The 27,415-nt window shown below is 40.2% G+C and overlaps 1 protein-coding gene across 2 annotated transcripts in view; it reads left to right on the top strand.

The window, feature by feature from the left end:
* Positions 1-27,415, top strand: part of LOC136881323 (malate dehydrogenase, cytoplasmic) — a 134,027-nt gene that overhangs the window by 89,649 nt on the left and 16,963 nt on the right. For both annotated transcript variants that reach the window (XM_068229301.1, XM_068229300.1), the window contains exon 4: positions 25,668-25,892. In XM_068229301.1, coding sequence (XP_068085402.1) covers positions 25,668-25,892 — 225 coding nt within the window. The remainder of the gene's footprint in view (positions 1-25,667; positions 25,893-27,415) is intronic.

The raw sequence follows: 27,415 nt of genomic DNA, 5'->3' as shown, positions 1-27,415 counted from the left end.
AGTTTTGTTTTCATTGTGAGATAATTGTGAAATTTTATTTTAACGAATGCAGTGCGATGTCTCGGAAATGGCAACATAGTCATGAAGCGTGAAGTGATAATACTTTGTGCCGCGGAGTGTCCTTTAATAGTTGAAAATCAGAGACAGCTTTTCGAACTTCAGTGAAGTCAGTTTTCCTTTTCCGCATTTGTCTAAACAGAATTCCAACGTGGAGCATTAATCAATCAATGTCTAAAGGCAATGCCTTGTCGATTCAACCATTATCTTCTATCTTCAGCTTGCCGTTTCGTCTCACAGTAGGAACTACATCCAACGTTTTGCATCACATTCACGAAACATGACTGAGTTAATTCTTCAGTTATTCAAACATTTGATCAGTTCCTTTCTGTTGACAAAGATGACATCCTGGTGTTATAATTCCATCGAGTCGGAACACCTCTCGGAAGAACTTTCTGCATTTCGTGATCATCTAAAATGTGGGTTCGTTTTGATGATTTACAGAAAAATGGTGGTATGTCTGAAAGATTAGCGAAGAACAGATTTGATTGATTATTATTTGTACCTACCTTTTCCATCATGAAATTAAATTGGTGCACATAGCAATAAATATAGTAAACACGTGTTCTGTTATTTTTACCGTCGGGCTGAATGTCTCAGACGGTTGAGGCGCTGGCCTTCTGACCCCAACTTGGCAGGTTCGAACCTAACTCAGTCCGGTGGTATTTGAAGGTGCTCAAATACGACAGCCTCGTGTCGGTAGATTTACTGGCACGTAAAAGAACTCCTGCGGCACCTCGGCGTCTCCGAAAACCGTAACAGTAGTTAGTGGGACGTAAAGCAAACAACATTATTATTATTACTTATTTTACCTCGACTCCATTACGGCTTCGGCTCACAACTGGAGAGCCACCATAGCTCTGCATTATTAATTTCACAGATTTTTCTTCTACATGGACACACTGTTCTTTTACGAGCTCTGTTAATGGTTTTGCGTCATGGTTTGGGGATTCAAGAACCGCAGAAATGCCTATACCGGTGACCATTTATAACATATCGGTTCACAACTAACATCCCGAAACGAACAGAAACATCGGAAGTTTGATCTGCTTTTACCGCTAAACAAGTCTGCTCCCTTAATTTCCTCCCGGATCTGGTCTCTGCAGACAGGTGCAGCTCATTTTCTACTGTTGAATTCCCAAGATGTTCTTTCATGCTACTATCCAAATCCTGCATGAAATACACTAAACCACGAAACTCTCCTTGTGGTTCATCGTGGCCTTTTGATTCCAGTTCAAATGTACCACAGAACTTGTAATATTATCACCGTTGACCATATGTATCTTTTCTTTTCAGCCACCTCATTTCTGCGCTTAAATTCCAGTCTGTGACCTTTGTAAAATTATCGTCTGTCCTGACGAAGGTTTTCTACAAATGCTGGAACAGTTCCTATTCAAAGGCCACAACGGATTACGGCATAGTTACTGCTGCTAAGACAGTCGTTCCATCGCTGTGTGTAGACGATTTAGCTCTACATTTCAGCTCCTAAAGGATGGCGGTTGCTGAGAGACAGCAACAGCAAGCCATTATCCGAGTAGACAGATGCACCCTAAACGCGGTTTTCGATTTTTAGCCGGGAAAACCTCAAATGAAGTGTCGGGGGAAAAACCAGGTAAGTCACTTTTTCATCGAAATTGAGATATTGTTACAGTCCGCTTCAGAGTGATTATGCGCATCTATTGAGAGGTCCAAAATGAAAAAAAAAGCAGGCGAGTCAGGAGAAATTGGCATTCAAAGTTTCGCTGTTAGGAGGAAGAACTAGGGAAGTCAAGCACAAAAGTTGCTTTTTCTCAAGTTGTACAAATATTGATTCTCCTGCTTTTTTCCCCTGACCCTTCAATTGTACACTTCATTTTGATAAGCGACTAACGTGGCAGTACCACATCCTTCAGTTGATGGTCCCTGCATGAAGAGACTTAACTTGCTTATGATTCTCAGCGGCATTTCGTGGGGGCTGACTGTGCGGTGTTGCTACGTTTTTTCACGGCTACAGAACTTTCCCGTATGAACTATGGTAGTGCGTCTAATGGTTCAGCATCAATATCTACGCTGAATTTAGACAGTACACACCATAGTGGAGTCAGGCTGGCAAACTGAGTTGCCCGTATTAGCCCAATTCCCAGTCTACTCACTGAATCCGGAGTTCCATCTTTACAAAGAAGGCGTCAGCAAATACTCCTCACGAATGCTGCCAAAATTCGTGAAATGCTGCATTATCCATACTACCAGTGTCTCTTTTAATACTCACTACCACTGTTGGGACTGCACTTCAAAACCGATAAAACACGGGTTCAATTCCTTAATAATCTAACACATTTATTTTAAAACACACACACATGGAAGACTTCTTGCGAACAACAACAAAAACCACTCACTCCAAAGATATTCTACACAAACGCAGTTGAAAATAATCTATATTTATTCAAGTCTTAGTCTTACTCCTACATCTTCCCCCACCTAAGTTAACTGTGGTCAGTCCAACGATAACTTACACAACAGAATCAGAGGTTCAGTTTTAGAGGTTTACGAACCGTCCTTCCAGATCTTGTTTCCACAAGTTTACTGGGAGTCTCTTCGGTGATGGTTACAGTTTCCTCTTGGGGTAGTTCAGCAACTTCCTCTCGAAATCTTCTGCCAATGACTGCACTTTCACTCTGTTGGCTAAGTTCCAATTCTAATGGGTAGATTCTCTGCACTGGTCTCAGAAGCAAGCCACTTGAAGTCTTCACTCTTGACCAGTCTGGTTTCACCATGAGAGCCCTTTAGGAGTTCAACAACTCTTGCCAAAGGCCATGCTATACGTTTCGTGTTGTCATTTCCCACCAACACTATTTCACCAACTGAAATTGGTCTATGCTACTGTTTATTGGCTAACAATATCAACTGTCGCAAGTATTCAGAACGAAATCTCCGTCGGAGGTCTTCTCGCAGCTTTTGCCGGTAGCGAAGTCTCTTATTTAGATCAGTGAATTCAACTAAATCAAAATCTTGAACACCTATCTCATCAAGGTCCTGTAGAAACATACTGGGTGTTAGAGGAGTCAAATCACTGGAATTTTGAGAGACATACGTTAGTGAACGAGCATTGATGACGGCCTTACAGTCGCACAAAATTGTCTGCATTTCCTCGTAGTCAACTGATGTTCGTCCTAGGATACGATGAAATAGTCTCTTCAATATTCCGATAAGCCGCTCCCATCAACCACCCCACCAGGATGCAGTTGGAGGATTAAACTTCCATTTTATTCTTCTGGTAGTGCTGTAAAGGCTAATAGCATGCCAGTTCAATTTCTTACATGCATTATGTGCCAGAAAAGTTAGTACCATTGTCACTATAGACAAGAGATGGTCGACCACACCTACTAACGAATCTCCTAAAACTCTGAATGAAGCTGTCAGTTGAGAGGAAAGATATAAGCTCCAAATGTACTGCTCGATACACTCCAATGGTATACAAACACACCCATGCCTTTTTATTACTGTCCTTCTTCATGTTGAGGTATAGCGGCTCTGCTAAGTCAACAACAGTAACTTCAAATATCTTAGCATTTTGCACTCTATCTTCAGGAAGAGGTACCGGATTAACTTCTAAATGCTTGACCGTTTGCTTCTTTCATTGCAGACATTTATCCAAAACTGATCGAAAAGTTAGTCTTCGACGAAGGATCCAAAACTTTCTCTAAGCAGAGTCATCATCATCCGTGGACCTGCGTGACACGATCCTTTATGTAAATCCCCCTGTGGGTGGGGGCGGTAGAATAACACCCACGGTATCTCCTGGCTGTCGTAAGAGGCGACTAAAAGGGGCCCCAGGAGCTCTGAACTTTGGAGCGTGGGTTGGCGACCACTGGGCCCTTAGCTGAGTCCTGGCATTGCTTCCACTTACTTGTGCCAGGCTCCTCACTTTCATCTATCCTATCCGACCTCTCTTGGTCAACCCTTGTTCTTTTCCTATCCCGACGCTATTAGGTTTGCAAGGGCTAGGGAATCATTTTCACGCCCTTCGTGGCCCTTGTCTTACTTTGGTCGATATCTTCATTTTTCGAAGTGTCGGATCCCTTCCATTTTTTCCCTCTGATTAGTGTTATATAGAGGATGGTTGCCTAGTTGTACTTCCTCTTAAAACAATAATCACCACCTCCACTCTATGTAAATCAATTACCAGGCGAAATACAACAGGATGCTCGGAACTATGCAGAAGAGCTGGCTGACAAAAATCGTTTAGACCCTTCCTATGGGGGACGTTTGTCATTAAGCGTAGATTTCTATTACTATCAGCGAATGGGACCAAATTAGACAACTTAGGGTCATTCACTCCAGAGAAAGCCTGTTTCTGAATCATATTTATAACTTTAAGCTCAGCCACCACTAATTATTCTGTTGTCAAGTTACCATGGAATCTGTCATGTTCTTTCGTTCGACAATTCTTCACAAAGCGATATAACCAACCAATTAAACATATGCATTGCCTAAAAATAGAGAAGCGGGCAAAAGACCAATCAGATTCAACTGTAGTTGAGAGCATGGAGGAAGCAACACTTTTCTTCTTGCCGCTGGTAATCTCTTCTTAATCAAACTGTACGTCTACCTTGGGGCATGTTCTTGGATGTTCTCGTAGCCAGTTAGGTCCCTCCCACCATCTTGATTCTAACAACTTCTTAGCAGTAGCGCCACGGGACGGCAAGTCTGCAGGATTCATGCTGCCTGGAACGTACCTCCATTCCTGTCCTTCAGTCAGTTCCTTGATTTCTTTAACTCGGTTGAATATGAACACATCCCATTGATCTTCTCTTTGAATCCACGCTAACACCGTAGTTGCATCACTCCAAAATATTGTCTTAACACCAGGTATGTTGAAATCATGAACAATATTAGAGTACATCCTAGAAGCTATTGTTGCAGCTAACAACTCTATCCTCAGGAATGCCATTTTCTTGTTAGGCTTACTTATTGGAGAGACTCTTGCTTTAGCGAGGATGAGCTGGACATGAACCTGATCCTGGTGTTCAACACGTAGGTAAGCCACAGCTGCATACGAGAGTAGACCTGCTTCGCAGAAGATATGAAGTGTCCAGTTTTCTTGCGAATCTGACCCCGGTAGCCATCTGGGAATTTTGATTTCTTCTAAGTATGGAAAATCCCTCATCCAAGTCAAGAATTGTGATTTGAGGTCCTCATTCACTTCCTGATCTCAGGCTATACCTGATTCCCATATCTGCTGCAAGAGAAGTTTGGGAAGCAAGGTGACACTACCAGCTACTCCAATGGGGTCAAAAATCCGATCTGCTGCTGAGAGATTAATCTTCTTGGTGATTTTCTCCAAGCGAAGGAAATTTACCTTTTGTACATTTATGCATAGGGTATCTTCTGATTTATCCAACAGCAACCCTAAGACATTGGTAGGCTTTGCTGATGACACAGAAGGGTTTGTGAACTCCCACCCTCGAAGCTCGAACTTTCTTTCACTCATGATGGAAGTTGCTTCGTCAATGAACTGCTGCAACTGGTTTGTATCATCTACACTGGTCAAACAATTGTCAACATAGAAACACAGAGCTAACAGTTCTATCAAATCCTGAGAATAAGATGATGTACCTTCTTTACACTGGTCTAGTACCGTCTGCAGGTGGTACTTGATTACTGCTCCAAGAAGATATGGGGTATATGTCACTTCAAACACTACACGACAGTATTGATAGATCTTCAAGGTGCCCTGACGGTCGATCCACAGGAATCTCAAAAATGGCCGGTCCCATTTAGAGATGCTGATCTGCAGGAAAGCACGCCGGATGTCGGCCATTACTCCAATTCTCTTCAATTGGAAACGAGCCAATACTGAAAGAGTAGTTCTATGAGATTTGGTCCCTTTTCAACACAACTGTTAACACTGGGATTCTTATTTTCACATGCAGATACATCAAACACTGGACGAACAGGCGTGGTACTATTCTGCTTCACGACGTGACGATGCGGAAAATAATGACAGGGAGAATCCATTGTCTCTTCTATTACACCTTACTGTATGCACTCATCCAGTACAGACTGATATACATCATAGTAGCCTTCAGATGTTAATCTTTTAACTGTAGAATGGACTCTCCTTTCAGCCATATTGTAGTTGTTGGGTAGTGGAGGATGATTTTCTATCCAGGCTAGGCAGGACTCAAATCTAACGTCCTCATTGACCCTTACTGTACCCAAGAAACGTTGATGAGCAGCCTCTTGAAGTTCTAATTTACTCTTCTTCTCAGCAGGGTCCATTATGCCAAGGGCATCCTGAGTCTACAAATCTGATACACGGGCTTCTCTTGTTAGCATAGCGGTCATCACCATAGCCATACTTTCCTCATTACTATGTTCTGAAGGTACTTTGCCCATTCAAATCCATCCCAAACGAGTTCCCATGGCCACTAGTCCAGTACTTAGTATAGTGTGGCCTCCTGTAAACAATTTGCCTGCAGCATCAGCTCCAATTAATATTTAAATAGGTCCATAAGATTTGATGTCACTCAAAACAATGCCCTGACTACTTAGTTCCTCAATCCAAGGAGCTTGATGTACTGAAGGTATGGCACCACAAATTCTTGTTTGGTTTAATACCTCAAAGTGACAGTTGTAGCTACCATCCAGACTAGAGAGATAAATAGCATACACACAATGATGGAATACTCCGGTGGTTATACCTCCGAAGAGCGAGTGTCGGATATTTTCCTGTCTGACAGTTTGATATCCCATTTCCGTTGCCGTACTCTTCAAAATGTAGGAACGTTGCGATACTGAATCAATTAAAGCTCTTACAGCCCGCTCAACTCCTTAGCCCCGAACCTTGGCAACTAGTTTTTGCATCAACACCCCAGAATGGTTCGACAAACTAGATAAAGCCTCATCTTTCTGGGCTTGCTGAGTTGAAGCAATTTGTCTGCTGTTGAGTTCGGTCTCTCTACGGCTGAGTCTACCTGGGTTTGTGGCAACTTATCACACATAACCACAAAATGGCATCGACTACAAATGATGCACCTAGGCCTATTTCTGCATTTCTTCGCTGGATGTTCTACCTTGAGACAAGAAGACAGCATCTTTTAGTCTCAAGTGCAAGACGACGTTCTTGCAAAGTCGTCTTCTGGGCCTTAATACAGTCTTGAGACTTGTGATTAGATAAACAAAATGCACACCTTGTTGTTTCTCTATTAGATGCAGTAAGGAGACCTGTCGCTGTAGGAATTTCCTCATTCGGACTAGTGTTGTAAGGCAAGCTCTTTTCCTTCTTGTTTAGACCTCCCTTGACAGCTACCGAACGGAAAACACCAAACCCTGACATAGCAAAAGCAATCTTCTGTTCCTGTTCTACTTCACATCTAAGAAATTGCATCAAGCTGTCTAAACGATTCTTGGAATTCACACTCTGGTTACTGACACCAGCGTATCCTGGTTCAACAGCTGAACAACTTGAAGACTGGCCAATGAGTGCGATTGAAGAAGTTCTCTCCCATGTCCTTAGGATGTCCTCGGTCAAACATGACTCTACTAGTGGTAAACGCGTGCAATTACACTTGTCCGTTATGACACCTAAGGATTTTAGGGCTCCTATGTGGCTCTGAAACTTATCATAGAGGGATGATAAACACACCTTATTAGGGGTCACAACATTCTGTAAGAGTAAACTTAACTGACTTCTTTGTCTAACTCGCCATTCCTAACCTCCACATTCTCAATCATATTAGTGAAGATAAGAGTATCCATAGGCCTACCTGTTAATTCATGATATTTCGTTTCTAATAGATCTATATGTGCACTAATACTTTCCATATCTTTCTCCGGCATCTGTAGTAACGCATCGAGCTAATTGTTCATCTTGGTTATTGATCACCGTAGTACCGCTCTTGATTTCTTTGTCACTGCTATATTCACATCCATGCTTGAGATACTACTTATGAAACTCTTTCTATAATTATATTGTATAACAGTCTAATTCCCTATCGCGGTCGCCAAATGTTGGGAATGCACTTCAAAAACAATAAAACACGGGTACAATTCTTCAATAATCGAACACATTTATTTTCACGCACACATGAAAGCCATCTTACGAACAACAACAACAAAACACTCAATCCAAAGATATTCTACACACACACAGTTGAAAATAATCTATATTATTCAAGTCTTAGGCTTATTCCTACAACCACCATAGTTATGAAACCCGGCCGAATACCACACGGCCGGTCAGGATTCGATTTGATGGCGTGTGTCATGAGTTAAATGTCGCGCTATCGGTGGTTGCCTTGAGCTGACCCCTAGCGACGTACTTCCGTGGCTAGTTCCGCGGCTGGATATACGCAAATACAGTAGAGACAATACGCGACACTGAGCGAGATATCGAGGGACAGCTATTGGAGCTCTCTCTAGCGAGTAGACCTGAAAACTACTGATTCAGCCATAAGAACACGTGTATTTGTGTGTGAAGTTTTTGGTGTTATTTATACGTTTTCGGTGAGTTGACATAATTAAATAGTAGCGTGTGTCATTCCTTGATATCTCCTCTCAACATGAGGAGAAAGGTATGTGCTGTGTTTGGCTGCAGTAATTATGAAGTAGAGAAGAATGCGCTGTCTTTCTTTCGCTACCCTCGCGACAAGAAAATGTAAGTAATATTGTGTTTGCATATATATTCTTCCGGTGAGAAAGAAATTTTTATAGTACTTCATAATCTTCTGACCTGCTCGACCCATATTTTAACTGGCTTAAAATATAATACGCATATTTTATTGTATAGTGCAACAGTTAACCTTCAATACAGATGTGTTGTTGTAGGTGTGATCTGTGGGTTCTGAAATGTCACAGAAGTGATTTGGATAAGATGTACGAGAAAGAAGGGACTTTACACTTATATAATAATTATAAGATCTGTTCAGATCATTTCCAGGCCAGCGACTTTAAAAATCCTCGACTATACAGCCAAGAATATGTTACATTTTTACTCTAATTGTACGTAAATATTCCTCAAAGCATCACTAACGACAACATTTTCATACTTTTCTTTCTTTTATCCCTCTTCTCAGATTAAAGCCGGGATTTTATAGATTATTTTTCTGTTAGTAGGCTTCATGTTAGGAGGAAAATTGTCCAGCTTTTAAATGTTAATTCATTGCATCATGTGTGTACGGAATGTGCCGATATTTTTATTGACAAGTGTCTTAATGTGATGATACAGTGTTTCTTAAATGAGAAAAAAGATAAATCTAACTGTAAAAGTTCAGGCAGGAACGCGAAAGCAAAAAAAGTAATGCATAAATGAAAGATCAACCCATTTCACAGCAGTCCATTTCACATCTTGTTTATATGTCTAATTTCAGTCTTTAAATAATAACCTTTTAAATAATTCTTCATTCATTTATCCAGAATTGCTTTAGCAACTTCGAAGTTAATATCTCAATAATACTTTCTTTCTAGACGTAATTTATTTATCCATTTTCGTATATGCATTTCCATTGATATTTGAATTTAGCACGACTTTTCAGGTCAAGTCACTAGGAGCGCCACCGTCGAATTGTCTCCCATTTTATCAAGGTTAAATCCGTAAGTGTCGCGCATTGTCTTTACTGTATTTGATATATGGCTAGATCTGCTCCGTGGCTCGAAGGTGTACACGGATGCCTGTGTTCATCGGATATATTTCCAGGTCTTCGTTCACCAGTATCCGGACGTGCGACATGTCTTTACGGACAGTTCTAAGCTAGGAGAAAATGTTGGATGCTCTTTCGTCTTCAATAAGCACGATGACCTCGCGTCCTAATGTCTGTAGCATGTATACTGCGTAGCTTTTCGCCACCTTAGAAGTTTTGCAGTTTGTGCTGAGTGAACAAATAGACCACTTCCTGGTGTGTACGGATAAACAATTGATAGGAATTCTGCCACCAGGACGACAGCCCTAGCTGCAGATCATTGATTGATTGATTGATTGATTGATTGATTGATTGATTGATTGATTGATTGATTGATTGATTGATTGATTGATTGATTGATTGATTGATTGATTGATTGATTGATTGATTGATTGATTGATTGATTGATTGATTGATTGATTGATTGATTGATTGATTGATTGATTGATTGATTGATTGATTGATTGATTGATTGATTGATTGATTGATTGATTGATTGATTGATTGATTGATTGATTGATTGATTGATTGATTGATTGATTGATTGATTGATTGATTGATTGATTGATTGATTGATTGATTGATTGATTGATTGATTGATTGATTGATTGATTGATTGATTGATTGATTGATTGATTGATTGATTGATTGATTGATTGATTGATTGATTGATTGATTGATTGATTGATTGATTGATTGATTGATTGATTGATTGATTGATTGATTGATTGATTGATTGATTGATTGATTGATTGATTGATTGATTGATTGATTGATTGATTGATTGATTGATTGATTGATTGATTGATTGATTGATTGATTGATTGATTGATTGATTGATTGATTGATTGATTGATTGATTGATTGATTGATTGATTGATTGATTGATTGATTGATTGATTGATTGATTGATTGATTGATTGATTGATTGATTGATTGATTGATTGATTGATTGATTGATTGATTGATTGATTGATTGATTGATTGATTGATTGATTGATTGATTGATTGATTGATTGATTGATTGATTGATTGATTGATTGATTGATTGATTGATTGATTGATTGATTGATTGATTGATTGATTGATTGATTGATTGATTGATTGATTGATTGATTGATTGATTGATTGATTGATTGATTGATTGATTGATTGATTGATTGATTGATTGATTGATTGATTGATTGATTGATTGATTGATTGATTGATTGATTGATTGATTGATTGATTGATTGATTGATTGATTGATTGATTGATTGATTGATTGATTGATTGATTGATTGATTGATTGATTGATTGATTGATTGATTGATTGATTGATTGATTGATTGATTGATTGATTGATTGATTGATTGATTGATTGATTGATTGATTGATTGATTGATTGATTGATTGATTGATTGATTGATTGATTGATTGATTGATTGATTGATTGATTGATTGATTGATTGATTGATTGATTGATTGATTGATTGATTGATTGATTGATTGATTGATTGATTGATTGATTGATTGATTGATTGATTGATTGATTGATTGATTGATTGATTGATTGATTGATTGATTGATTGATTGATTGATTGATTGATTGATTGATTGATTGATTGATTGATTGATTGATTGATTGATTGATTGATTGATTGATTGATTGATTGATTGATTGATTGATTGATTGATTGATTGATAAGTTCTCTACAGTCTACTGAAACCTGTTTCTCGCAACACCCACCGATGCTGCATTTGCATGACATTCTAGCCGGTTGTGCGATGCTGGCACCAAATTCACATTCGCGAGACTCCCAAGCCACGTTGGGTCTGCGAGAAATGAACTTGCGGATAAAGCTGCAAAAGAAATGGCACTTTTATCAACTACACCTATGAACGTACCTGCTACAGATATTTGTTCCCAGCTACGTCGAACCATCTTGGGGTCCTGGTAGTCTGAGTGGCTTGCTATCCGAACTCCCAACAAGCTGAGAACAATTAATAAAATATCTCCGTGTGGCTATCCTCTTTCCGGCCTTCACGGGGAGACGCCGTATTTTTATGTAGGTTGAGGATAGGTCATTGACGATCTTCGCACGCTTACCTCATAAAGAGGTACACTATGTGATCAACAGTATCCTGACACCCCTCAAAACATACGTTTTTTCATCTTAGGTGCATTGTGCTGCCACCTACTGCCAGGTACTTCATAGCAGCGACCTCAGTAGTCATTCGACATCGTGAGAGAGCAAAATGGGGCGCTCCGCGGAACTCACGGACTTCGAACGTGGTCAGGTGGTTGGGTGTCACTTGTGTCAGAAATCTGTACGCGAGATTTTCACACTCTTAAACATCCCTAAGTTCACTGTTTCTGATGTGATAGTGATGTGGAAACGTGAAGGGACACGTAAAGCACGAAAGCGTACAGGCCGACCTCGTCTGTTGACTGACAGAGACCGCTGACAGTTGAAGAGGTTCGTCAAGTGTTATAGGCAGCCATCTATCCAGATCATCACACAGGAATTCCAAACTGCATCAGGATCCACTCCAAGTACTATGACAGTTTGGCGGGAGGTGAGGAAACTTGGATTTCATGGTCGAGCGGCTGCCCATAAACCACACATCACGCAGGCCAATGCCAAACGACGCCTTGCTTGGTGTAAGGAGGATAAACATTGGACGATTGAACAGTGAAGAAACGTTGTGTGGAGTGACGAAACACGGTACACAATGTGGCGATCCGATTGCAGGGTGTGGTTATGGCGAGTGCCCGGTGAACGTCATCTGCCAGCGTGTGTAGTGCCAACAGTAAAATTCGGAGGCGGTGGTGTTATTGTGTGGTCGTGCTTTTCATGGAGGGGCTTGCACTCCTTGTTGTTTTGCGTGGCACTATCACAGCACAGGCCTACATTGATGTTTTAAGCACCTTTCTTTTTCCCACTGTTCAAGAGCAGTGGTGGCCAGGGCTCTACCGTAGTTCTACGCCTATGCATTCGGGTGACGGGACAGGGCTGGACCTCACGGCTGGCCCCAACCGTTGGCTGTCCTGAGAATGGTTTTCCGTGTTTTTCCATTCTCCTGCACTAAGGCGAATTCTGCGACAGATTCCTAGTATAGGCCACAAAACCCCTCATATTCGCCGAGCATCTCCTTCACCATAACAAATCTCCCGGTCTGAGAGACCTCGTCACCGTCTAAGAGGCCCGCCTCCCCCTTGGGGGGAGGAATGAAAATATTTTAGTAATAGTTTTAAGCACTGAACTTGAAACAGCAAAAACATAAATATCGACAAAATTGTTGAAGAATTCATATTTCCGAAAAAGCGAAGGCTTGGACAGGGTGCCGGTTTGCCTTAATGGTTCGTTTGTAAGTACTTTAGCAGTGTAATAACATATAAAAACTATGTTTATAAGCTTATATAGGGACTGTGGGTGATGTGACAGATTTCTATTAAATCGTCCTGATAACTTCGATTTCAACATATCATCGTTTCTTAGAAGTGAAGTTTCCACGGCGTGTAGAATCATTTAGTTCGTTTTCCGGTTGAACCGTGTTGTGTTCTGTACATTCCGAACAGTTTGCCGGCGTTTCGAATATATTGCAGTATTCTTAGTCAAGGCGACTGAAATACTCCTACTCGATCCGAGGTAATAGGCACTTGTTCCATGCGTGATGGCATCGACGCGAATAAGGCGCGAATGGCGTCCTGGGGTATAGCTATCCATGCTGCATTCACCTGGTTCCACAGTTCATCTTTGGTGGTTGCATTGGGTCTCAGCGACCGCTGCTCAGCCCGAAGGCCTGCAAATTATGAGGTGTCGTGTGGTTAGCACGACGAATCTTCTCGGCCGTTATTCTTGGTTTTCTAGACCGGGTCTTTAAATTTCACTTCTTTTAATTATACCCGTAATAACTGTGCGTTGGATTGACAGCCTAGATATCATCATAGCAAGTGCATTATTGTGTGTTGTTATTATATTCATTGTCATTTTTGTCAATTCATAGTACTGTGCCCATTGCATTCTCTGACGTGCTCTAAAATGGCGTCAGATGGGAGGTATAGCCCACACAAGTCAGAATTATATAAAGTGAACTATAATTTAAAAGTTCACAGGAGGCCAATATCGAAAAAAGAGCGCACAATTTCAAAGGCTGTGAGTAGAGAACATAAAAATATCAAGTGGATTGTTTGAAAAAGAAACAAGAAAATATTAATATTGTAACGGTTACGACCTGTACCTGCCGTATTTTTGACTATTAATTGTTCGTCATCATCACGCAAGATGTTCAGAGCGAACTTGGTTTGTTTACGTTCGGAGGAGGGAACAGGCGAGCCACCGACAGCTGTGTGTGTGTGTGTGTGACGGAGCTGCAGGGAAAAGTTAGACTACCCGCCTGACGCCACGTGTAACCTGCATGGCCTGGTAGCCTATATTCTGGATATGAACGTCACGCCTACGTGAACATTCCATTGAAAAAAAATCAAAACTTCTCTAATAGTAATCGCAGCGACTTGAGTGATACGTCATTTTGAAGAGGATAACATAAACGTCTCAAATTGCGAATATCAAGGAAATACGTCCAGGGATTCGCGAGATAATCAGCCTCAAGAAATCACGTTATCTGATGACGTAGGAGCACCAAACTGAATATAAGCTGAGCTCACTTGACTCTGATCAGACAGTCATAGCTGGGTGTTCAGCCTGACTCTCCACGCTGCAGTGTTCGTCGAAGTGCTGACAAAGACTATCTTTGAATATTCAAAGTCTTCATGTGGGACTTAAACTCTGACAGTCGTGTTGAACTGATCAATTGTGCGCGTGTGAACTCTAATGTATAACAAAGTCTTTATAATGGACATTGAGTCTATCAATCAGGTTAAACTTATAATATGTGCGCGTATTGGAACTCTGCTTATGACAAGTTGTGTATTGGACAACAGTCAAGTCGGACTTATATTCTGTGCGCATGTAGAAACTTCTCGATGCAACTTACTTTTGTTCTTGTAGAACTGAGTTTATTACCACGTTGCCTGTGTGAAACTTAGCATCTGAACAAACATAATTAATTTCAATGTGATACTAGTACGTTATACTATTAACGGTGACATTTTGTTAAATCTCAGTCAGCATAATTTCATTGGGATTTAGAGTGTTTATGAAAGTGTTCGAACTTTCACAAGAGTGTTAATGCTAGTGATTACCATAATCGTGTACTACGACACCAAGGTTTCACTCCGAACTAAAAACTGTGTTCTTTATCCAATTCAAACAAAATGATGTATTATTTCTTCTGAACAGTGTGTAAATTATTTGTGTGTGACTAACAGCAGTGTTTTTGATAAACTCTCGAACAGTCACATATTTTATTTAATGTCGAATGCACCTAACAACGAACTGTGCTTTTCATTTCAACCTTATTTCTTAGTCAAAGTGTTTAGTGTTGTTTCATGACTGATAGCAGTGTCTTTGATAAACTCTAGAGCAGTCATACATTTCTTTCAATGTCAAGTGCTACTTTATTTAGTGGAAAATCACCACGAACTGTGCCAAGTGCGTCAACAATTTTCATTTTCATTATTTCTATTCATGAACTGTGCTTTATTTTCTTCCAATCTCGATGCTACCCGCATCTTTATCTTTAATGAAATTATAAATTCTACCTACTAGATTAAGAGTGAATTCGACTGCATATCCCAACCATATTAAATGAAACAGTGCTGTTAAACCAAAGTGTCGGGGGACTGTGTAATTCTGGACACTCGTATAAGTTTTGTGACGAGTGATTACCCCGCAACATCGTCGGAGAACGTCGGAGATCGTCCAGAACGTCGAAAGTTCGAGACTCAAACCCATATCAAACCAACCTGGATGCTCCGGCCTTATCTCAACGTAATATTGGCAATTTCCAGAACGTGTTCCAGCCCCGTTCAGCCTGGTGAACTGGGAGCACGGTTCATCAAAAGGCGATGTTGAAGACAGCGACTATCAACAGTAAGGTGATTTGCACATTGAAATTCAGTTTCTGAATAAAAAATATTCAATATATTTAAAAAAAATCTTGTAAATAGGACCCTGCCTCCTGTACCAAGCCCTAACTAGAAACCACACAGAATTGCCCTGAGACCTACATCGTGCTAACTTTAATATTAATTCATAAAATCGGGCTATTTTACTGGTACAATATATTATTACACTAACTAATTTGCCGAGAATGCCTTTGCTGGCGGGACCTAGTGTTTACAGTGCACTATGTCTTCTGGTATGGGCTAGAGCAATCTTGTTACTTTCATTGATCTGTCTCAGCTTTAACCTTAGCTTTGACAAAATGAAAGTGACTGAGGTATGAGTGATGCTAGTAATGCCATTCCTTCTGCAGCCAGTCCCTGCTATGAATGGTGTGAAAATATTGCTCATAGGGTCAGTTGGTGCATGCATTTCAGTGGGCTTGGCAGACTGATATGTAATAGCAACTTCTGGCTCGGTGAGGAAAGCTACGGGAAACTACCTCGCCCCTCATTTCCCTAGTACGCCTCTTCAGTGATGCCTAGGCCATCTATGACAGCTGATGGCGGAGCTGTTGAGGATCCAACCAGCCTTCGGGCTGAGGACTAAACAATTTGCCGAGATACTAGACGGACACAGAAGATTTCAGCTGCGTGAGAAGAGAAAGAGAGTAGCTAATTTAAAGCAGAATACTAAAAAAAGTACTTGTTTTAAGAGGAAGATACGGCGTAATACAAAGAAGAAAGGAATTGTGGCGTGGAATAAGGAGATTTAAATTGAATACGCTCATCAATTGGTCAGACAAGGACCGCAACGACACGTCGAAGCTTATTTGAGGATAGAGATCGGAGGACGGAAAATAGCTAAGAATTAATACCAAGAAAGCAGAATTAAGAGATTCTTAAACCTTAAAGAACGAAATTATTATATAAAATGCTATACAAAAATTAAGGCAATTGACGAGATATTTGGTCTTCAAGAAAGGTTAAAATGAACTCTTACTTGTTGGAATTATATTATGTTGACAATAGTACAAGAGAGAAGATGATCATTACTTGCTAATTTTGTACTGAACCGACCTGGAGGTGAATATGTAACCGCTCAGCCAACCAACCTGATGAAGGAGAGGACTCCAGCTGATCCATAGTATTCATCCGGCCAAGGACTACAGCTGTAGCGCAGATAGCTACAAAGTCGTCGTAGCCAGAGAATGACAAGCTAAGTTTATTAAGTTATAGTTCTTAATTAAGCTAGAATGTAGTAACCTCATGAAAGTTATAGTAATTGAGAAGAATTTAAGATAACAAATGTCTCCGTGAAGTGTAATGATTGAATTAAGTATTACAAGGTTGTGAAACAATCGATATATCTCGAAGAAGTGATTATAGATGTATTGAGTGCATTATTATAGCTGAGGAATTTATTATTATTTACGAGAATGATTGTAGATTTCACACAGAAAATTGAGAGTATAAACACCTAATGGATATCTTAAATGGTTTTGGAAGCCGAACATACTTATTGATAATCATAATGAAATGATATAGAAAGGAAGTGTAGATTGTATGAGTTATTCCTTGTCGATGTACGTTATGAAAATGTATTATGGAATACTGGAGGTTAAACATTCTTCTGTGAGATGAATTATGATCCACTGAAGAGAATATAGATGAAATGAAGTTTAATACGTCGTGGGAATGGTGTTATATGTGAAGAGGTTATGATATGAAGGAAAATGGATATGTTGATATATATAACTGAATGAATTGAGCGATATCTAGAAATTAATGGAGTAATGAGAAGGAATTGAAATTAAGTGTTATGAAAATAGATGCAGTAGAGACGTAATGATGGATGTTAAATATAAATATTCATCTTCTGGATCAATTATAGGAAGCAAGTACATGGAATAATTAATACTTCGTGGGAATATTGTAAGACAAGGTAGGCATGGCTAACCCAAACGCATATGACGGGTCAAAACAAATGGTTCTTGCTACATTAAAAATAAGGTTGTGCTGTTAGGAAATATCCATAGCAAATATCATATAGAGGTAATACACGAACTGTAAGAAGAGATGTATGTGTAGCTGTGTTGAATAATGTTGACGTCAGAGATAATATTGAGCTACCCTATTAAAATTGAGAGAAGTCACTTAACATTTCAATGCAAATAAGACTTCATGTAAAGTCATATATGGAATAAGAGGTCGAAATTATGGTTAATTAAGAACTAGTAGAGTTAGTAATGAGATTTAGATTATTTCTATTTTGGAAAGATATGTGATAATGTATGAATGCTTAAATAAAGTAAATCTAGGATGGTAGGTGCCAAGATTATAAGTGGCAATAGGTATTAGTAACCTTAGCATATCATTCAACGGAGATAAACAGAAATGAAGCAATATCGACTAAACAAGAAAACATTTGAATATGAATTATGTGTTATTTTAAACAGAGATACTTTTAAAATTTAATTATTATCTAAATAATGTGATGAATTAATATTTAAATATCAAATGATGATGTAAAAACAAGTTGTTAGTTCATATCAAGTTTGAGATTGAATCATATTAAGTCAGCGCTGATGTAAATGAAAAATGTTAATTTATTTTACGAATTATCGAACAGATATTTTAATGAGTTACTTTCTCTTTTGCGTTAAATTACATTAATAAACTTGTTATTTTAGATTTTTACATGTGTGGTAATTGATTTATAAGCTATTGTCGTTAGATAGTCTTAAGTGGATTTTGCGATCTTTGATGTTACGGAAGAATTTGCCGTAGGATGGAGACGTTCATCCGGTATTGAATTATGTCTTATTGAGGTCGAATTTCTCTTCTGAATGCACGTAAAGCCAAGTTATTTACATGAAGAATTACCCTGAGAGTTTTTGAGCGGTCGGATTATTTTTATTTGCGTCGCGCCTGGCGCAGTACATTGCATATTATTTATGCGCATGTTACTGTTCGTACTTTCACTTTGTAAGTGCAGGATGATTCTATTATTTTCCTCGCTAATCCTAGCTCTTTGTAATCGCGTTTCAATTTATACATATTTCCGAAGTAATGCAAGTGCTGAGGTGTGATCATTTAATGCTCTGTTTGGTATCTTGAACTTTACATTCAGGAGCGATTCATTCAGCTGATGTGGCTGTCATTTGTTGATATTTTTGATTTGTTGATTTTGTGCGAGAACAAAGTTGATCGTCACTTGTTTTAAATTTGGCAACATCTATAGAAACGTCAAGTAAAAAATTATTTATGCGCATGTTACTTTTCGTGGTTTTATTTTGTAAGTGCAGGATGATTCTATTATTTTCCTCGCTAATCCTAGCTCTTTGTAATCGCGTTTCAATTTAAACATATTTCCGAAGTTATGCAAGTGCTGAGGTGTGATAATTTAATGCTCTGTTTGGTATCTTGAACTTTACACTCAGGAGTGATTCATTCAACTGATGTGGCTGTCATTTGTTGATATTTTTGATTTGTTGATTTTGTGCGAGAACAAAGTTGATCGTCACTTGTTTTAAATTTGGCAACATCTATAGAAACGTCAAGTAAAAACTAGATCGTGATAAACTATAGCGTTCAACGTGTATGGCTGCAGACGTGGCAGAGGACCGGCTCGGCGGATCGCAGTATTATTCGGATGTCCTGATCAAACCCACAAGCAACTGCAGCGTTTTTCTGCCGGATCAAACACATCACTGTCAGTAGATCATGGCCGACTTCCGTGCAGAAGATAGTGACAGAGTAACAGGAGAGGATTACTTCATAACTAGTTGATGTACCCGTCCTTCGATACGGGATTCTCAGAAAGACTGACTTTGTGGTTTACCTAACTGAAGTCAACATAGGTCATTACAAAAACGTTAGTAGGAATGTAGCGATTAAAAGCAATGTTATCATACAAAATACTCGATCAAATAAAAAACCGCACATTTTCTCACAGTACTACGGTGCCGATCTAACAGTCCAAAGTTCAAGAGCTGGAATGACCAGGCTGTAGACAGCCGTGAACACTCCTCTGCCATTATTCCGTTATTCCATTATTCGGTGCGCAGCAGTAATCCTATCTATCGGATATGAGTGGCAACAGAAGACACAAAGCACTGCCCATTCCAATCAGTGCCTCAGCGTAGGAATTGAATAGCTCAAATTCTATGATGAACCAGTGTATTACGCAGCAGTAATATCAGAAAATGTATGAACCAGAGGAATGGCATGCTAAAGGAGATAGTTATCTAACTCCCCAGCTACTTCCCGCCAATATTCAGGCAGGCTGTTACACTCGGTACGACCGGGAGAGTTGGTCGTGTGCTTAGGGGTGTGCAGCTGTGAGCTTGCATCCGGAAGATAGTGGATTCGAACCCACTGTCGGCAGCACTGAAGATGGTATTCCGTAGTTTCCCATTTTTATACCAGGAAAATGCTGGGACTGTACCTTAATTAAGACCAAGGCCGCTTCCTTCACACTCCTAGCCTTTTCCTATCCCATCGTCACCATAAGACCTATCTGTGTCAGTGCGACGTAAAGCAAATTTTAAAAAATACTCGGTACGCAGCAGTAATCCTATCTATCGGTTATGAGTGGCAACAGAAGACACAAAGCACATCACAACAAACAATGGTCAATGTAATATTTCTGTTAATAAATTTTATGAGCTTTCTATATTGTAGGCCTTCGCATTTAGTTCTCTTTCGACTCTGTGATATTAGGGCGTCTTATAAATGTATTTATGGCGTAGACTGTAGTTTCTTATTCTCTGATTTTACATACCGTTTTTCATTTAATTCTGTTTACCTATTTTCTCGTTACTTGGAGCTGATATGGACTTAGTAACAAAAATCCAAATTTATGAATATGTCTGTGATATTAGCTGGTACGGTAACAATGTATAAGATATAAATGATCGGAAATGTAATACTATGTAACTTTAGTTATGTAGTATTTATCGATACGACCACTAAGAACATGAATATTTGAAAATTAAATTTTAGGACTTCCCCTAAACTAGCATTTCACGCAGAGTGAATAAGAGTATTTATGGCCTAGATTATAGCGACTTATTTCGTATTTCGCATACCGATTTTCATTAAGATAGGATCAATAATAACATAAATATTTGAGAATTAATTATTTGGCGTTCCTAAACTCCCATTTTTCTCAGCGTGAATGCAATTATTTATAGCCTAGATTGTAGTGACTTTTTCTCCGACTTTGTCCACCGACTTTCATTAAGATACGACCACTAATAACATAAACATTTGAGAATTAAATTTTAGGCAATTCCCTAAACTACCATTTCGCTCAGCGTGAATACAATTATTTATGGCCTAGATTATATCGACTTATTACCCCGACTTTGCATACCGACTTTCATTAGAATACGACCACTAATAACATAAATATATGAGAATGATATTTTAGGCCTTCCCGTAAACTACCATTTCGCTCAGCGTGACTACAATTATTTATGCCCTAGATTATACTGATTTTCATTAAATCCTCTTCATCCGTTTTCTCGTGATGCGTGTGCAGACAGACATATTGGAATTAATATTTTTTTCTGCATTTAGTGTCATTAAAAATTTGACATGGTGAGAAAAATAGCTCGTAGTGTGTGTGGTATTTTTCATATCTATGGTAGTGTTTTCTATTATTCAATTGCTTTATCCAGCGATTGTGTCGCCAACCTTCTCACACCGAAACCGCGCAAAATTTATATTTACTCTATGATTAAAACTGTGATTTTTTTGTGCTGAGTAATGGCGCAATGTGTTGTTGAGTGTAGAGTTGAGTTGAGACAGAAAGTTTTAATAATTTTTTCTAATCAATTATATTATTGAGAGTTGTGCGCGAATATATTTCTGATAGGTTATGGGCCCAGTGCGCCAGTAAGTCGTGAGTAAAAATGGCATCAGTTGCGGATACGCCGAAGATTGAGAGACTTGCGCCGAAAAACTATGTGGTGTGGTGCAAGCGAGTGAAGGCTTTCCTAATAAGAAAGAAATGCTGGGCTGCCATCGATCCCGGGTACGATGATAATGAAGATGTAACTACAGACTAAGAGGACCTAAACGCACTTAGTTACTTGACGGGGTTGGTACAGGACTGTTACTTTGGACGATGTAACCAAATATGAACGAGCAAAGCATGCCTGGAACATACTTAAGGTAATCCATTTCAAGATTTCTCCTTTTCAATTTGTGAGTACCATATGCGAATTGGCAAGCTGCATCAAGAAACATGATGAACTTGTTTTGGAGTATCTGAATCGAGTTGAGCACTTAGTGGAAAAACTGAGAAATCATGGATCCAACATCAATGATCAAGACCTGGCGGCCTACACGCTGAGAGGTTTGAAGCAAGAAAATTACCAACATTGCCCATGTGATGGAGTTAAATGAAGAAGAACTATCATCAGAAAATGTGAAGAGTAAATTGCTGGAAGAAGATAGGCTAGAGAGAGAGAGAAGGATGAACGTGAGAAGGAAAATCAAGAATTGAGAAGCTATGTTCTGAAGAACAAAGGAAAATTCCATGGTTTTGAGAAGAAACACAATTTTTCTGGCGAAAAATTCAGCTCTTCTGATAGATCCTGTCACTGTTGTGGTCAACTTGGGCATTTTGCAAGAGCGTGTCCGAAAGGAAGAGAAGCCAAGTCAAGAGGAAATGTGATTTGATACACTTGTGGCAAGGAGGGACCCCTTCGTTTAAGTGTAGAAACTCTGAAGCTAGTATAAGTGACAATAGGGGTTCAGACGGGAATGCCCATGACAACAATAAGACACAGTGAGAATTCAAGAATAAAGTTGCCACTTATGAAGAGAAGAAAGAACCGGAGACAGAAGAAAAGAAGATTGGAAATAGCACTGTGCAAGTGAAATATGCTTTGCATTTGAGGAGAGAACCTGAGGACAAAGAATGTAAACAGGACGAAAAGTCAAGTGATGCAAACATTTGGATTGTGAACAATGGTTGTAACCATCACATTACACCTCGCCGGGAGTTGAACAACTTTACAAGAAATGTGTCAGGTTCAGTGCAGGTGGGAAAGAAAGGTGTCGTACGTGATGTAAAAGACAGTGGGTCCATAATGCTGAAAATAAGTGATCAGTGTGGTGGATGGACTTTGAATCTAACCAAAGTGCTGTAGGTTCCAGATGCATCTGATAATATTTTGTCGATGAGGCAACTCGAGAAAAACTAATGTGCGTTTTGAGATAGACAATGGAAAGCTGACAAAGGGAATGGAGATGAAGAATTGTTCAGTGCCTATGCAAGAGAAGAAGATGACATGTATATCATCAAATGTGATTGGTATGAACTAGAGAAATCTGACTGTCAAGATAGTAATGGTGAACAGGAATCTGTGTGTGCAGTTGCTTGCAAGATGGTAACAAGAGAAATATGGCATGCCCGCTTTGGGCATGCTGAAAATTTGCCTGACAGTGATTTGATTAGCAAGTAAAAAGGTAGTGAGAAGTGTGAAGTTTGAATGAAAGGCAAAGCTAAAAGGGCTCCTTTCCCAGATAGACTAGTGAAATCACCAGCTACCTTAGATCTTGTTTACTCTGATGTTTGTTGTGTAAAGCCTGAAACCGTGGGAGCGGGGAAATATTTCCTAACCTTGACAGATGACTATTCCAGATACAGCACAAAAATGAGGCTTGTGAAAAAATTATTACATTCAAGAAAAGAGCTGAGAATATTCAAGATAAAAACTGAAAAGTGTTCAAACAGATGGGGGAGGAGAATATTGTAATAATGACTTGAAACAGTTCTTTATTGATAATGGTATTGTTCACAGGCTGTCTTTACCAGGGGAACACCAGCAAATGGGAGTGGCAGAGAGGCTGAATCAACAGCTTCTGACTTTAGTTCGGTGCATGTTATTGAATGTAGGCAGGCCTATGCCTTTGACTTCTTGGGGCGAGGCACTCTATACTGCCTGTCACATTAAGAATAGGTGTAAGGCATCTGCTATTGAAAGTACAACTAGGCAACCATCCTCTCTATAACACTAATCAGAGGGAAAACATGGAAGGGATCCGTCACAAGGTATCGGCCAAAGGAAGGCAAGGGCCACGAAGAGCATGAAAATGAAAGACTCCCTAGCCCTCACAAACCTAATAGCGTCGGGGTCGGAAAAGAACAAGAGTTGACCAAGGAAGGTCGGATAGTATAGGTGAAAGTGAGGAGCCTGGCACAAGTAAGTGGAAGCAATGCCAGGTCTTGGCTAAGGGCCCCGTGGTCGCCAACCCACGCTCCACAGTTCAGAGCCCCTGGGGCCCCATTTAGTCGCCTCTTACGACAGGCAGGGAATACCGTGGGTGTTATTTTACCGCTCCCACCCACAGGGGGCATTGTTGGTGATTCCTTGTTGAGACCCTATGTTCTTCCGAATAGGCTTACTGGACAGAACTACGCGAATTTCTTGCGTACTGCATTGCCTGATTGCTTGGAAGACATGCCACTTGCATCCCGACGACAAATGTTTTTCATGCATGGTGGTGCTCCCGTACATTTCAGTCTGCTGCCAGCAGGTACATGAATACCCATTTTCCTAGCGCTGGATGGGTAGAGGAGGACCGATTGCTTGCCCACCACGCTCTCCTGACTTGAACCCCGTGAGCTTTTACCTGTGGGGACACGTTAAGTCTCTCGTGTATGCGCCCCCTGTTCCTGATAAAGCAACTTTATGCGAATGCATTGTGACAACCTCGCAGGCAGTACGCACTACACCAGGCTTTTTTGATCGCATGCGTAACTCCATGCGACGACAAGCGGAGGCTTGTATTCAAGCTGAAGATTTGCTTAATGATGCTTGTTGTTTAAAGGGGCCTAACATCGAAGGTCATCGGCCCAGCTGAAGGTTTGAACATTTCCTCGGATACGTGTTCAAAGTGTTTCAGCTGCCGTTACAGATGTACGGTGTAAATGTACGAAAATTGGAAAAAATCTGTAAGTATACGTTTCAGGACCCATGTTGTCATAACCTTTCTTTCTTCTCTCTAGGTGAGGAATCCATTCCTAATTTTTTTGGTACATTCTGTATATGAATGATATGTGTAAAGATGTGGAATCAGAGATAAGCTTTTTGAAGATGTTGTTATTCTGTATAGAGTAATACATAAGTTACAAGATTGTGAGCAACTGCAAAATGACCTCGATAATGTTGTAAGATGTACAGTAGGCAATGGTATGATGATAAACGGGGTTATAAGTACCTTGGTCTTAATATAATGAAAGATCTTCATTGGGGTAATCACATAAATATGATTGTAAATAAAGGGTACAGATCTCTGCACGTGGTTATAAGGATGTTTAGGGGTTGTAGTAAGGATGTAAAGGAGAGGGCATATAAGTCTCTGGTAATACCCCAACTAGAGTGTGGTTCCAGTGCATGGGACCCTCACTAGGATTACTTGATTTAAGAACTGGAAAAATCCAAAGAAAAGCAGCTCGATTTGTTTTCAGTGATTTCCGACAAAGGAGTAGCGTTACAAAAATGTTACAATGTTTGGACTGCGAAAACTTGGGAGAAAGGAGACGAGCTACTCGACTAAGTGGTATGTTCCGAGCTGTCAGTAGAGAGATGGCGTGGAATGATATTAGTAGACGAATACGTTTGACTGGTGTCTTTAAAAGTAGGAAAGATCACAATATGAAGATAAAGTTGGAATTCAAGAGGACAAATTGGGGAAATATTCGTTTATAGGAAGGGGAATTAGTGATTGGAATAACTTACTAAGGGAAAAGTTCAATACATTTCCAGTATCTTTGCAGTCATTTAAGAAAAGTCTAGGAAAGCAACAGATAGGGAATCTGCCACTTGGGCGACAGCCCTGAATGCAGTTCAGTAGTGACTGAAGTGATATTGAACTAAATATATGAACGCATTCTATGGGAGAATCTTGGTAAACATTTGAAACTCTATTGTGATTTTCAGAAAGTTCAAAAGCGCGGAGCGGAAGTTATTGCTGCACGCAAGTTATCATCGGCGATGTCGGCTGCAAAAGCTGCATCTGATCAAATGCATGACATTTGGTATGGCACGAAGCCTGGAGAGTATATTTCGCTAGGCGTGATTTCAGATGGTTCATATGGAATGCCGAAGGATATTGTCTTTTCATTTCCAGTTACAATCAAAAACAAGCAATGGAACATAGTGAAGGTAAGACTTTACTGAAATACAAAATCTCATTTATTTCCTTTTTTTTTGCTTCGGAAGAGTTGGTAGGGTCAGGTGGGGTGGTTGTAAATTCGGAGTAAATGTAAACAAAGTGACAATTTTTTAAAAATATATTAACGTGTGTTGGAAAGCATGGATAAATTTATTCTTTAACTTTCCCTCCATAACTTCCAGTCAATGAGCATTAAGAAAATTGACTTGGAAAATATTCTGAAAATGTTTAACAAACCTGCTAGGTTGCAGGATAACAGAATAACTGAAAGCTGAATTTGAAGGAGCAGGACAATAAAGGATTTTCATGGTAAGAATTAACATTATATTAACACAGTTCTGACCGGATGCTTGAGCTTGAGGAGGAAGAATAACGCTCATCTTTCGTCGACATCTCTATATAAGAGGACTTAACTTCCACAATATCCCCTATTTTTGATCGGCGGGGGTGACGCTACAACTATAACTCCGCACCTCGCCGAGCCAATTCACCATATCGGCTGGCACCAAGTTGGAAGCCGGCCTCTCAAACTACAATGTGCACCTGCCTTATTCCCGATGTGGATCGCGCCCTTTCTGAAGAAGACATTCTCACCTATCTTCGCACAGCGGGCGTCCCAGTACATGATGTTTTCAGGCATTTGGATGGCTCCACTTCCTTACCATCAACGCAGCGAGGACGAAATGCTAAGCCTCCAAGCCGCCGGCTTGTCTCTTAACCACAGATTCTACGAAGTGGTGCATACTCCTTCGTACATCCTCGATCAGCTCTTCGCACACCAATCTTCTCTTCCAACCGTCAACGAATCTCAACTCCGGACACCGCCGCAGCCGCCATCGCCTTCCCTCTCCACTTACCCCACAACTACTACCACCACGACCATTAGCACGTCCGCCTATACCTCATCCCGTATTCCCGCCACTACTACCACAACTTGCCACCCTTCGTCCATCATGTCATCATCCCTCATAATTTCCTCGACTTCCGCACAACTTAGTCCCCCGCAACTCCCTGCCACCTCCTTGGATTCGACCGTTGCAGCACTACCATCGCCATCACCATATTCACAAGAAGACACCGTAGCAGTCGCCGCCACACCTTCATCGCCCCAGCAGCCTCCACAATCATGCCATGCCATGTCTAGCTGTGTTCACCGTGGCATCGAACTTGCCATCTCCGAAAGGGACATAATACGGGAACTCTAAGCAGCAGATGTCCCCGCCCGTCGCGCGTTTCGAATTCACAACGCCAACGGACCTATATATATGGTGCGCTACACCTTCCTCCTGAAGATGATGCCCAACACCTGATTAGCACCGGCGCCCGTCTCTACAGTCATCACTACAGAGTGGAGCCTTCTCGTTCTCCACCCCCAACTGTTCGCTCCCAACGCAACAATTCCTACCGTCGCCCCCGGCCAACCCCTCCACCTGTTCCACCCCCTCAACCCGTTCGTCTACCCCCTCCCCAAACTAGCATCTTCCTCCTAACCCTTCTGACATTAGACCTCCTT

The sequence above is a fragment of the Anabrus simplex genome, chromosome 9, assembly GCF_040414725.1.
Source record: "Anabrus simplex isolate iqAnaSimp1 chromosome 9, ASM4041472v1, whole genome shotgun sequence".
NCBI lineage: Eukaryota > Metazoa > Arthropoda > Insecta > Orthoptera > Tettigoniidae > Anabrus > Anabrus simplex.
Note: the sequence above shows the minus strand (reverse complement) of the source record. Positions and strands in the feature narration are given on the sequence as shown.